This window comes from Falco punctatus (genome assembly GCF_963210335.1).
Source record: "Falco punctatus genome assembly, chromosome: 8".
In the NCBI taxonomy this organism is placed as follows: domain Eukaryota; kingdom Metazoa; phylum Chordata; class Aves; order Falconiformes; family Falconidae; genus Falco; species Falco punctatus.
This window is the reverse complement of record NC_137588.1, coordinates 36580796-36595236: the sequence shown is the minus strand read 5'-3', so window position 1 is coordinate 36595236 and position 14441 is coordinate 36580796. Positions and strand designations below refer to the sequence as shown.

At 41.3% G+C, this 14441-nt stretch overlaps 1 protein-coding gene across 1 annotated transcript in view; it reads right to left on the bottom strand.

The window, feature by feature from the left end:
* The window catches only part of THSD7B (thrombospondin type 1 domain containing 7B), a 535716-nt gene that overhangs the window by 144411 nt on the left and 376864 nt on the right, over nt 1–14441 (bottom strand). The window contains exons 10-11 of the mRNA XM_080399624.1: nt 3788–3979; nt 99–333 (exon numbers count right to left, since the gene is read on the bottom strand). Of these exons, the coding sequence (XP_080255750.1) occupies nt 99–333; nt 3788–3979 (427 nt within the window). The remainder of the gene's footprint in view (nt 1–98; nt 334–3787; nt 3980–14441) is intronic.

The window sequence follows — 14441 nt, the reverse complement described above, 5'->3', positions numbered from 1 at the left end:
TATTTTCAACACTGCAGATTCCATACACTAGCTGAAAATGCCTTTGTATGTCATGTATTGCAACTACAAATAATCACTAATAACTTTTCTTTAAATACCTTTTTGGTGTGACCTGGCCAGAACTGCTCTTCATGCAGAAGACTTTCCTTGTCTGTATGCCCACCCCACAAGTCGCTTCTCTGCTCCAGTTTATGGTTGTGTTGAGTGCAGTTACCAGCACGTCTTCAGAGCAAGAGCTCCAGGGAGAAGTTTCCCAGAAGAAATGCACGCACGGGTGATCATTACAGGCACGGTGCTCCTGCAGGGCTCTGTCAGGGGGACAGGCTTTTCCACCTGAAAAGAGTCAAGAAAACATCATATTTTATTTTATGACATGTGGTAAAAGGAAGACATGGGAAAATGAATAAAAATGTTAGGTTTGCTTAATATCTTCTTTCCCCCACACCCCCCATTAAAAAAATAAATAAATAAAGCTTAAATAAAGCTGTTGACCTTTATGGCTGCAATAACAACCTTCTAAAATATTGTTTCCCCATTAAACTAGCCTTGCATAAAATTGTATTCCAACGCATAATGGAAACAGAAATAGGCAAATATATTTCTGAGTTACCTTATTGATACTCCTACACACAGCCAAGTTAATTCCATTTAAATGCCAGTATCACTCAGCAAACATGCAATTAGGTTTAAAGACAAATTAAGCATTATTTTTATGTTCACTCTCCTTGCTAATTTCCCAAGGAGGAACATTTCTTTCTAATATTCGGACTGTATTCATGCGTTGCCTAAAAAAGTTGAGCTGCAGAGGTTACTGAACCATCCTGAAGGAGGAATATATCAAATGATACCCACATCTGCAAATCAAAGGGGGGGAGGAACTTGAAAGATAGGTTTTGAGTATGAAGCCTTTACTTTCCTGAAGCAGCTTCCTTCAAATTGGTGTCCAAAGATTTTCCTAAGCTACTGCAATCTGTCAACAACTGGTGATAAATCCACAAAGTACAGGAGTTTGAACAGCCTCCCTGGAAGCTTTAACACTCTAGCTAGCAGCCTGAATTTATCCCATAAAAGCAGCAGATGTTTGCAGCCCAAAAGCTAAGGAGTAATGCAGTGACATTTAACAGTAAGCACTGTTATTTTAGGAAGAAAGAAGTAAAAATTACTGAAATCAAACCCATTCTCTTTCAGGTAAGAGAATCCAGCAACTTTGGCTATGCCACAAGTGCTGCAGGTTTTGAAAGAACCGAAGTGTTGGGGCCAGATACCACAAGGTTCAGAGCACCTTTACACCCTACTACAATCAACAGGAGATGAAAGTATATTGCTCCTCGAAGGGATGCCTACTGCCTTGCAGGACCGACCCTCCTCAGATAAGTTATGATCCCAAATGGCCACAATGAATAGCAGTGAAAAAAGAAAGAGAGAGAAAAATTTCGTAGCACACTGATTTGGATAACCATGTCACATTATTCTTCATCTTTTCATGAAAACAGGACTGTTCCACACAGTCTCAGAAATGTTTAGTATGATGATGGGAGTAGAAAATCCCCCAAGTAACTTATTTCCTGAAGATTTTGACTTGGCAGGAAAAATGCAGACCAGTTATTGTTCCTGTGTGTTTAAGCACATGTAAAAAAAAAATAATAAAAAATTTAGCAAGCAAATGGCAAAATGCCTGGTCCACTAGGAAAAAATAAAAAGAATGGATCAAACTAAAATTTTGAGCTTCCCAGGGAAAAATTAGGGTGTTGTTTTCAAGAATACCCAAGGTAAGGAAGCTTTCCTAAACAAGGGAGAGTAATAATAAGGCAGTTTTAACTTAAGATAATAACACCTGTTCCATGCAACCTAGCAGTCTGCCTGCAAAACTGCAAGCCGGAGATGCAGTTTATAAAAAGCACCAGAGCCTGACCACTTCTGCAGTTTGTTGACAACTTTTGTACAAGGAAAGCAGGACAGCACATCACTGCCTAAGCCATTCTAGTTGCCATTTACAGACTTTTTTATGGACCAGATGTTTATCAGTTCCTCTAATCCATTTTAAAGCAGCTGAGACTGACCGCCTCCGCAATCTCCTCTTGCACCAAGTTTCAGAAGTTTGCTGCATAAAGAAATACCTTCTAAAACCTGATTTAAACCAAACCCCTCTAGCTTCATCAACAGCCTCCTGGTTATCACGTTCTGGGAGCTGGTGAACAGCTTGGACAAAACAACCCAAAAAGGTCTGAAGTCAGGCTGTGAGATGGCACCCAGAAGTCCTCAGTCAGCAGAGCCACAGCTAACGCTGCCTCAGTTGATAGAGGACAAATGAAATGGCACTTTCAAAGGTACCAGAGCTCTGCAGAAGTTGGTGGCTCAGCTGTGAATTGGGTATGAAAGAGTCAGAAAAAATAGGTAACATAACATTGCCTTAGTATTGCAGTGATAATGGTATTAAAACTACTTCCACGCTCCACAAATTCAAATCAATCCCTATTTATCTGCACGCAGGTGTGTGACTCTGCATAGTAAGCCATTATACTCATTGCTAAAGACGTACAGAAAAAGTTGAGGCATTTGATTTTACTCATTAATTACTCTTTCCTGAGAAACTTAAAAGTATTCAGTTCAAAGTCATTTTTAGTTTAGTATGTTTCAGGTTGAGATGACTGAGCTTATGTACTTCCAGAATTCACTACTTCAACCACTTTCATAATTCCATGTTTGCATTTCATTATCTCCATGGAAAACATGAAGCCAACCGTATTTTTGATTTTAATTATCCTCTAGCTCATAGACTTTTTTAGTAATACTTATTGACAAGTATATAGCAGTCTTCATCCTCAGGGGCCCCAATTTTCTTTGCAAGTGCTTATAAGGATGTTTATGTGACTACAGATCATTCACGTTAGTAAGGCTTTGCAAGATCAGGTCCTTACATTGCCCCAGAAACAGTGGGTGGCTACAATAATAATTTACAAAGTAGCACTTAAGAGAGCTTGTCCTCACTAGATTTGCATCTAGAAGTGCTTTGCTGCTGCAGTAGCTCCACATAGTTCTGACAATAGCAGGTACTTCGTTCTGTCAACAAGGCTTTACTCTGTTAGACGTGTTCACACGTTGTATGAATTTTTATGCACCTGATGTGGTACCTTTCAAATCCTGCGTTATAAACCAACACATAAATGAATTACCACACGTGTAACTGTAGTTAGAAGACTACATTTCTAATATGAAATCGTTTGTGTAAATAATTTTATCACTGATGTTGATACGTAAACATCCAGATACACGATGTGTCCGTGATGATCTAGAGGAAATTACATATATTCATCAAGAGATACTTACCTGCTACAATAGAAAAACAAGAAGGTTGATACATTCTAGGTCTGCATTAATAAATTTCCTCGTTTTTCACAGCTCACTGTTCTTTTCTAAATCAGTACTAATACGTTCCTACATAAAGACACTCGCATGATGAGTCTGTCATGCAGCAGTTTCATTAATATAGGATATAGCTCTCCTGAAATAAATTCACACCCAGACTGGCCCTAAATAGACAATAATTCATAGGCTGAAGTAAATAATTTTGAAGTGTGACAGAATTTCTCCAAGTGACACATGCATTAACTCAAGCCCATAAAGATCTTTTACTGGCTAGGCATGAAGTACAGACAAGTATTAAGCGTTATTCCTCATTGCTGCAGTATTGGGATTGCTCTGATCTGAACACAGTGTAGCTGAGGAATGTAAGTCAATTCATTGAATAAACAAACAGTGATTGATCCAAAAATGTTTTAACACTCACCCTCAGCTGGAAGGGCCAAGATGAACCTACTTCTGCTTTGACTGCCCTCAGCATTTTTACTGGAGCATGAGTGGGAACACGGGGACCATGGGGACCACTCGCTGATGACGCAGTCCATTGCACAAGGGATTTCACAAGCTGCAACTTCAGGATGGGAAAGCTGTGGGCAGAGGTGATGTGGTACTTCTTCACCTGGAGCAAAGACGACAGACATGGAGGAACGCTCAGCTTCATTCAATATCCACAGTCTGCATTAAACAGACTAACTTTATGTCAAATGTCCGTCTGCCCACGAAGGAATATACTACAAAAGAGCACGTGGTTGGCTTCAGGCTTGGAAGTGTAATATATTAATAACTGAAGTATTTCTTCAGAAAAGGAAAAAAGAAAAAAATGTGTTTCAAGTTTTGTGTGTGACATCTTGGCTGCACTCCATTTTACAAAGCAGGCAAGCATGAGAAATGAGATAATTCAATCAATAGAAAGATGTAATATCAATTAACAACAGAATTGACAATAACTGCCCCATACTTACCAGCAATCTCCGCCTACAGAACTCATTTTCCACAATACAAATTGCACAGGTCCCCAAAGAAAGGAGGGTTTTTTTGCCTGTAGGCCCCAGAAGTGTCTGACAGGTATTTTGGTCCTTCTCCTGCAACCCCACCAGAATGAACCACTATTATTTCTGACTCCGCTTCTCACCCAAAAACTTAAGAAATGCAAAATTATGGATCTGTTGGACCACTCACATCCAAGGGAGAAACACTTTCTGCTGCACACGAACCAAAGGACCTGAAGCAAAGCATATCTGATGATGAGAAGCATCTTTCCAAAACCCCCTTCAACAAGAAGGTAGGACATTGGGGAATGTTGGGGAAAAACCTACCAACCAAAACAACTGCTGGCAGAATAAGCAGCAAAACAAAGCACATGAAGGATACCATGTGGAGTCCAACACACAAAACTATTGGTTTTAAAAAGCAAAATACAATATAATTTTATTTTTAAAATAACAAAGGAAATGTCCAGTAATTTTACTAATTATATAGACATTACAAGGACATCATAAATCATAAATATTCATAAACTTTTAACTCTTGTAGTACTGAACTACACCTAATGTCTTATAAAAATAATTTAAGTGATGAACAGACATTACTGACTTTGGTACACTATCCTATTCTTTAATGTTTCTGGATCATCATGAATTTTTAGCTACATACCTGAAAATTCTGGAAGCTCAAATCTACCTGTTTATAAAAAAGCTCACACTGAACGTTACCACCTCTTTTGCCCTTATAATAGTTACAAAGCTCTCCTTCGAGGTTTCTTTAATTATGAACCTAGGAAGAAACATAATAACTATCCAGGCTCAATTATACATAGGGGAAAAAAAATAAAATTTATAACAGCAACAATTGGCTCTTTTACCTCAAGCTACAGGAACAGGCTCTGTAACAAGGTGGCCCAGGATGCAATTATAACTAGCAGGGTAGAAAAGTGTACTGCTTTTGCAAGGCAACACATATACAAGTGAGTAAATAAGAAAGGCAGGCTGCTAGTGAGAGTGCATAAAGCTGTCAATAGCACAGTGGTATTATCTGCAGTTGCATCCCTAAATGAAGACAGGCTCATCACCCTCGAGGCGCAAATAAAACTTTTCAAGCATATTATGAGAGGTAACGGAGAATCTAGCAGGCAATCAGACTGCAAGATATGTTTAAAAATACCTTCTTTTTATGTCTTTCCCTTGCACATGCCTATGCTTATCAGAAAAGGCTCGATATGCCCAGTCTTTGCACTACTATTTTGAGTCTACTCAATAAGAAAACAGAAACCAACACCCTCCCTACAGACATCCCCCCAGCCAAGGTACTGTGCTTGGCACCCCTGCAAACCAAGCTTAATCCATCATTTGCTTTGACTAGCCCATTATCACCACTGCTGTTTTAGATGCTCACATAATGCTGAGAACTATCTTTAGAGAAAAACAATGTAAAACCACCAAATAAACCTGTAAGTCTTATTCCAGCTGTCTTCCTGAGTCATTTTACTGTCAAAATCCCTGCTAACATTTTGACAGCTTGTCGGTACGGTGGCAGATAACGTGAGGGCATCCTGGGCAGGCGTGATTTTAGGAGTCAATGGTAAAGAATCAAGAGATTACACGCTTTGGTGAAGTAGGGTAAAACAACTGTCCTCCTCTCCCATCACTGACGCTTACAGGGAAGTATGCAAACAGTCAGTGACAGGCTGCCGAACGAGAAGGGATGAGATGGGACACTGGTCCCCACCCCTCCATCCATGCAAGGGGTTATCTTCATTATATACAGACTTTACGGCAAGAGAGCACCATGAAGTTCACCAAATTCTGGATTTAGCCCAATTTTTCAGCCAGACTGTGCTAGAGATGTAAGCAGCTGAGAAAAACCTACTTGCTGAAAACCAGGAGAGCCTTTCCAATGATTTAATCTGACTTTACAAAGTCCAAGCGACTTCACTCAGGAGATGGTTTAGAACACTTGGGTCTCCTTTGGGTTGCTTCCTCCACCCATGAGCTCAGGTCCCACAGATTTTTGAGTGACTACTGGCTGGAGAAGGGAGGTAAAGGAGGAAAATGTGCTTTCCACTTCCCTCCGTGATTTCGCTTCACACTGGATTTACAACAGATGACAGCAACACTGCGAACAGGGGCTGCAGCTCATGGTTCCTCAGCACAGAAATGAAGCTTTGAGTTTTGTTATAAAGAGTTTACCACCCGGTGCATGAAGGTACAATTCAACACTCACTTTGATTTTCTTTATAGCTCTGTTGGCTGTGTTCAGGTTTAATTACTGGCTTGTATTACTGCAGAAGGGAAACGTTCTTCTGTACAAGCTGCCTGGCAGAGAATTTGCAGAAAACTACTGTATACTACAAAGGGAGATAATAATCTTTCATTTTCCATGAAAAATACTAGTACAGGATACATCTGAAGTGCGCTTTATGCATTGTCACAGCTTTACAGGGAATATTACAATTCTCTAGATCTTCCAAATTGTCCACCCAGAACCCTGAAGGTGTAAAACTTATTTCAGATATTCTAAATAATCTTTCTAGATCTTTCTATAACCTTTATATGCACAAGTCTGTGGGGCCGGATGGGACCCCCCGAGGGTGCTGAGGGAGCTGGGTGAGCGCTCACCCCGCCGCCGCCAGCCATTTACCAGCAGCCCTGGCTCACCGGGGGGTCCCGGCAGGCTGGGGGTCAGCCAGGGTGACCCCACCGGCGGGAGGGGGGATCCGGGAAGCCGCAGGCCTGTCAGCCTGACCTCGGTGCCGGGGCAGGTGCCGGGGCAGAGCCCCCCGAGCGCCATCCCGCGGCACGTGCGGGACAGCCGGGGGATCCGGCCCAGCCGGCGCGGGGTTATGGAGGGCGGGTCCTGCCGGGGACCCCGATCTCCTCCTGTGACAGGGAGAGTCCCTCAGCGGGCGCGGGGGGGGCTGGGGGGTGTGCCTGGGCCTTCGTAAAGCCTTTGCCAGGCTCTCCCGCAGCATCTCCCGGAGGAACCGGCCGCCGTGGCTGGGGCGGGCGCGTTCTGTGTGGGGTACGAGACCGGCCGGACGGCTGAGCCCGAGGAGCGGCGCTGAGTGCAGCGGAGTATGGCCCCGGTGCCGGGCCCCGGCGCGGCCGCCCCTCGGCCCCTGTGCCAGGTGCGGGCCCCTCAGCGCAGGGGGGACGTGGGGGGCTGGAGCGTGCCCAGAGCCGGGCAGGGGGCTGGGGAAGGGGCTGGGGCACGAGGCTGGTGAGGAGCGGCTGGGGGAGCCGGGGGGGTTCGGCCCGGAGAGGGGGAGGCTGAGGGGAGACCTTATCGCCCCCTCGACTGCCCGGCAGGGGCTGTGGGCGGGGGGGGTCGGGCTCTTCTCCCGGGGAACGAGCCACAGGGCAGGGGGGACCGGCCTCGGGTTGCCCCGGGGGAGGTTGAGGTTGGAGACTGGGGAAAGTTTCTTCCCCGAAGGGGTGACCAAGCCCTGGGACAGGCTGCCCGGGGAGGTGGTGGAATCCCATCCCTGGAGGTGTTCAGAAACCACGCAGATGTGGTGTTTAGGGGCACGGTTTAGTGGTGGCCTTGGCAGTGCTGGGTTAATGGTTGGACTCGATGACCTTAACGATCTTTTCCAGCCTATGATTCTGTGATTCCACACTAAGGGCTGTGAGTGAAGGAGAAATTATTTTTCCGTATTATGAAATGTTTCAAGGTTTCAAAGCTTTCAAAATTTTATACTCCATATTGGGAAAAAAATCCAGATTTAAAAAAAAAAAAAAAAAGAAAGAGGCAGGGAGAGAGAGCAAGAGCATAACTATGTATCATCACCTGTGAGGCACATCACACAAAATCGAATCTGATCTACATCAGGTATAATAACTGAATCAGCATCTCCAGCATCCCAGGAGCCAAAGTGTTCCCTCTTACATGGTCTTTGTTCATGTTTTAAGCACAGTTTTTGTTCTCAGCATTGGCGAATGCATGCTTTCCTAAAAAAAGTTTTAGTTAAGAAAAATGTTAGTTTTCTAGTCAAAATGTTTTATTGCAAGCATCCTGACCAACTGTAATGACATTTTTTAAACTGATTGCCTTGTATTTGAATAGTATAATGATTAAAACTCAATACCCAAGATATATTCACTAGATAATATTTTCAATATAGGAAAGATTTAATCCATTTCTTCCAAAGTCAGGCTGTAATAATTACAGAAGAGAAGACAAGCATGGCATTTCTGTAAATATATCTGCTAATAAAGTTGATCATTACCAGTCACTAATTTGAATTCTTTAACAAGGTAACAGAGAAGCTACATGGAGAAGTACAATTGTGAATGGAATTTTTGATGCACCTAAAAGCAAATTACATTATTCCTAACCAGGGAAACAAAATAAGGAATGACATAAAAAAACCCTTGAACTAAAGAGCTTGTTTTTTCCAACAACTGAATTTTTTTGTTACTGTCTTTTCCATTCTAGAACGAGAAGCCACCCCCACAATGCTGAATAACGTACTCCACAGTGCAGCACTGAACCAACAGGAACATTTTGTTCTGAAACAGTTCAATATTAAACTGCACCTGTCTATTTTACATAATGCTGTGCAGTTCTGGCGCATTAGTCTCATTCTTCCCAGTCACCTGTGTACTCAACTCCTATAACACAATTTAATTACTCCTGCCACAGAAGTCCCTCTTGGCTTAGAAAAAAGGGAATACCCACTGGACAGCATTCAACTAAAGCAGCAAAAATACAAATCTCATCAGGTAGCAGGAATCAGAAGACCAACTCAGTAACAGAGTACCCTCCTTTTGACATTCACCACTATACCATGCTCATTTTTTAGAAGGAAAGTTTGTAAAATTACTTGGAAAATTTCAGGTTTCCACAGGGCCGTGGAGCCTTGGGTGACCTCCACAGTGAGGAAAGACTCAAGACAAAGGAATTACATTTCAGACGTTCTACGTTGCTCCCTAGAAGTTCAGAAAATTTATTTTTTGCACAAATGACTGCTGCAAAAATGCTGCATACTTAATGACAATTACCAGTTTGACATCAATATTTCTCCTTGTAGCATTTCAAATTATTCAGTGGAAATAATGAAGCTGTCATCTAAAATACTATACGTATCGTAAAATTTTATGTCCCACTTAAATCTCAGAAAAGAATGACAATAAACTTTGATTAAATACTTGCCTGTAACAGAGTAAGATGTCAACAGACAGTCGTAAATTCAGAAGAATTCTTATTGACTGTATGCCGGTTTGCTAACAGCAATTGCATTCAGAGAACGCTGTCTGCTGACAGTATCTTGGCCTTGGCATCTCATCAGCTAACGAAAACGTTACATTTAAAAGCAGTAACAGTCAAACAACAACAATAGGAGAAATTTCTTATAAACATTTTGAATCTGTTCATCTCATCACAACATTTCTTAATGCCAGTCACCAGGTAAGCACATTGGAGAAGAATGGTGTCAGTTTGCCAGGAAAAGCAGTGGCATACAGAATAAATTTAATTGCAGTGGTCCATCACTATTATCAGAGCCCCATAGCAGAGAAGAGGAATGCAATAGCAATTAAGACAAATGGAGGTGAAGATCATGAAAAAAGATGAAGCACCGAAGAACAACAAGCCATTCACAATGGAAAAGAAGAAAGAAATACAAATACAACCAGGACATTCTCAGGGGGGGAAAAAAAAAAAAAAGAATAGATGAGACAATCATTAAGAGTTTGAGTCAAGAGACAGTTAAAATGCAACTCTGAAAAACAATGCATTAGATTAAGAAAAAAATATTTAACTATATAATGCATAATGAAGAAAAGGGAATAACTCAGGAGAATAAGGAAAAAGGGAAGATTAATAATGATGAAAAACAGACAGAGGGAAAGAGAATAAATGTGGAAAAGAAAGAGTAAGTTTGGAAATATGTTGCAAAATTGCCATAAAATCAGAAGTTTTGCCCAAATCCCTGCATCACAGCCCATGATCCTTTCCCTTACCTAAGTCCAAGTTATCATTACAGAGGTTATGAGAAAAAGATGATGACCAGTATGGAAAAAAAAAGCGGTATTTGCTTTTCTTTCCTATAAATCTTCTTCTGCAATTTGGACTGCTTACCCACAACTGTTTCCCCTTATTTATGTAAACGCACATAAGAAAATTGATTTGTGACTCTAAGAAAGCAAGCACAGGGGAGGCATGTCAGCAAGCAGCTACTGAGCCTGCAGAGAACATCCCAGTAGCACCTCTACAGAGTATACAGCAGCTACCAGTTTCAAGGTTTAAAAAAAAATAATAGTACAGCTGCAGGAGGTTACCTGCATAAGAGATTGGCTCCAGTATTTCCTACCCCACACCAAAAGACAAGTAGTCATTTAAAGGAATTTGCTGCACATTCACCTGCTGGGCTTGGGCATAAAAGCAGAATTAATTTTACCTTGTGGCTGTTTGCACAACCCCTCCTGAATTAAGAGAAATTGCTCACGTGGCAGCTGAAAGTAAACATTGGTTCACTGTATTCTTGGAGAAGAGTACAGAAATGCAGACTACTGTTTCTAATAATTAACATAGCACAGAAACCTGAAAATATGAAGTATAAGAACAAAACATAATCCATATTAGTGTTCTGGGGTTTCTTTCTCCCTTTCTTTGCACTTTTTTCTTTTTTCTCCATTATTCCTCCTCATTGTAAGTGAGGGAATCTACACAGGTGGGTTGATCAAGACTGATGGCAATTGAAATTTATTGTACAAATTGGTGCTGTGGTATAATTGAAACAGGTGTCCCTCTATTTTGTTCTCTGTACTGCTTTGTTCCAAATGCTAACCAAGACAAAATATTGTAGAAAACATTTACATATGTATTAAAATATTATAAAATAAACATATATTTCCAAAGCTTTAATAAAAAACCAATTATGAGTAGACTTGTTTATTTCAGTATTATATAGGGTCCACTTCATCTTATATGTCTGTGCAGTAGGGCAGAACAATTTTAGTGGAGGACTTCAGGCATTTTAATTCAGAATAATGAAGGTGTAATTTTATTCCCAATGCATCAGAGACATAAATTTCTAAACATTTCATTTTTGCACACTTAAGGTGTCATCTTCACTCTCAAAAAGACATACTACAAAGGGCAAACTACAGTAATGGTGCCCTCACACAGTAAGTGAAGCCAAAAAAAGTTGTGTGTGCATGTATGGAAAAGCGCAATGGTTTTATACATACTGTTTTCAGCATTATGCTATTTGTTCTGATTATGCTAGTCTTAAGAATTATGTACCTTGCTGGCTTGCTCATAGCCATCAAAAGGCTGTATCTGACTTATCCAAGCGATATTTCCAAAATAAGTCATCAATTTGCCATATATTGGGAATAACAGACTCCTTTTCTCTTCTAGCCCCAGATATTGCCCCAGACTGAGTTTGATTAACATAGGACACTGGAAAAATTTAAACAATAGTGCAGCAGACGAGGTTTATCTAAGTGGGCAAAAGTCTTGTTTTCAGATACAGTGAATGCTAATGATAATAAATAATCGCAAATACCATCTGGACTCTTTGAGAAACAACTTTCTCCAAGTCCGCCACTGAATCTCTACAAAAAGACGATCAATGCAAAAGAAAATGAAAACAGTAAATTAAAATTAGATTTATGCCAACCACTTAAAGCTAAGTGCTCACTTAGAAGCATTTAACACAAAAATGTGTTCTAGGTTCAGATGCAGAGTCTGGCCTAATCCCATCGAGCAACTCTGAGAGCTTCTGCAGTCTATCAGGAAACATTCAGAATTTGCAGGACCAAATACTAAGCTGTTTTTATTATCACTACTAACAGTAGTAGTTTCTTTTCCCATTTTCTCTCTGATTGATCCACAAAACTCAGAACAGAGTGGTATTAAGATGTCCTATTCAATAGTTTTTAAAAGATTTCAATAAGAAGAAAACATACCCAGCAACGTAGATGATCCTAAGTCAAGGGTCTGAATGAATGACTGAAACCTGCCGTTGACAAAAGCAATACAAAGCACAAGCCACAGCCTTCAGTTATTGAGTAAAACTTCCCAGTGTACTCACAGGTTTTGCCAAGTATCAACTATGCATCTCAACTGCATAAAACATTTTTTAGATGGGTTAAGTTACTTCTGGCTAATGTACCCTGACCTATGCTTGAACTATTTTTACATAATAAAGTTGTGAATTTTAGAAAGAGTGTTTAATTTCCACTGTATTTTGCATAGATCATTTAGTACTTAAAATGGGGATAAATTAAATGGAGGAAACACAATAATATTTTCTGTGTGCTTCCACTTTGCCCATGAGGTGGAACTTTAATTACATCATTAATAACAATGCCTACATTTTCAGTTGGTAGTGCATCATTCCTCTAGTGCCATTTAAAGTGCATTTGGTCTCTAAACTGCTCCACCCTCTGGAACTGGTTCACTGATTATATTGTAACAGCCTCATCCTGCTTACAACTCAGTTACAATGGCATCAACAGAAGAATTTAAAGGCAGGAATTATTTACCATGAGCTCAAGCTGTTTGTTTCGAAACAGGTTTCTTTAGAAAAGTTTCCCGTTAGAAAAGTTAACTGTTAATTTCTGTCCTCAGAAAGTTTACATAGACTTAAAGTTTTTGTGAAGGACCAAAAAAAAAACAAAACCCCAAACAAAAAACTGTCACTGTTTTGCCCTATTATTCAGAGTCCAAACCGTCTCAAAAACATTTTTAAAATAATCTAGAAGCTGGCATCTGTAACAATACTTTTTGCTGGGAAAAAGAAACAAAAAAATATTGTTTCCAATGAGGGCTTCCAAGAAGAAATCTCTCCCAGTAAGCAGTGCACGACCTTATATTAGGGTATTGTAATTAAAAGGCAACATAATACCAGATCTGCTTAGCGCATCAAAAAAATTACAGGTATTACTCTTTAGAAGCCCTGAGACACAACTTTGCCTGAAGCTTGCTCTTCATGTAGTGATGGGACGAGGGGGAATGGCTTTAAGTTGAAAGTGGGTAGATTTAGATTAGGTATCAGCAAGAAATTCTTTACTGTGAGGGCGGCGAGGCGGTAGGCCAGGCTGCCCAGAGCAGCTGTGGGTGCCCCATCCCTGGCAGTGCTCCAGGCCAGGCTGGATGGGGCTGGGAGCAGCCTGGGCTGGGGGGGGATGTCCCTGCCCGGGGCAGGGGGGTGGAACTGGATGGTCCTTAAGGTCCCTTCTGACCTAAACCATTCTATGATGGTATTGGTCCAGATAATACAGCACATTCTGCTTTCTTTCCTTCTTGGCTGATGAAACTATTTCCCAAGAAAATGTTCACTCTTTGTCTAGACTTCTGATGGAGATCATCCCAACCTGGGAAATGGGGTGCTGCCAGCAGAGCAGCATCCACCAGAATACCAACACTGTGTCCCCAAGAGGTCTCTGCTCGGTGGGGTACACTGACCCTCCACCACCACATCCTTTCGAAGTTTGAACATACAGATGGGCTTGGTCACGGCAGCTGGGTTCAGGCTCTGGCACAACCTGAGCTGGACCACTGCCACTAAACAAGTCTGACACACCTACAACTTCTGATGTCTTCCAAAGTGAGTGGTGAAGCTAAAACCTGAAGATTGCATTAAAAAGACTTCTAAGAAAAGCCATTGCCCATTCTTTGGTGGTGTCCTCACAGTACACCCCAGGATCACAAAGACAAGAGAGGAAGATGACAGAGGACAAAGTAAAGGGATGGTAAATGGAAAAAACACAGGACAAGGAATTATCTTTGATGTCAGAATCTCATCAAGCTGGGGCTTTCTCAGAGATGCTGAAGCCAGGACCATGTGCTGAGCTGGCAGTTCAAACAAATGTTGTTTGCTGAGTTCAGAGGCACCCGCATCAGCAGCTGCCCCGACAGTGACCTATTCCTTATTTGCTTCCAAGAAAAAAGAGAAAAAAAAAAACAAACAGTATGAACCCTAAAGGGCCCAGATACCAACCAGTCATTCCCTAACAGCTTCTCCGGCTCCTGTTGCAGACCTACTATTCTAACTTTGCTACTAGATTAAAGGAAAACATAGAACCAGTAAATTAAATCAAATGAATGCCCCCCCACACCCCTTGCTTAAACAC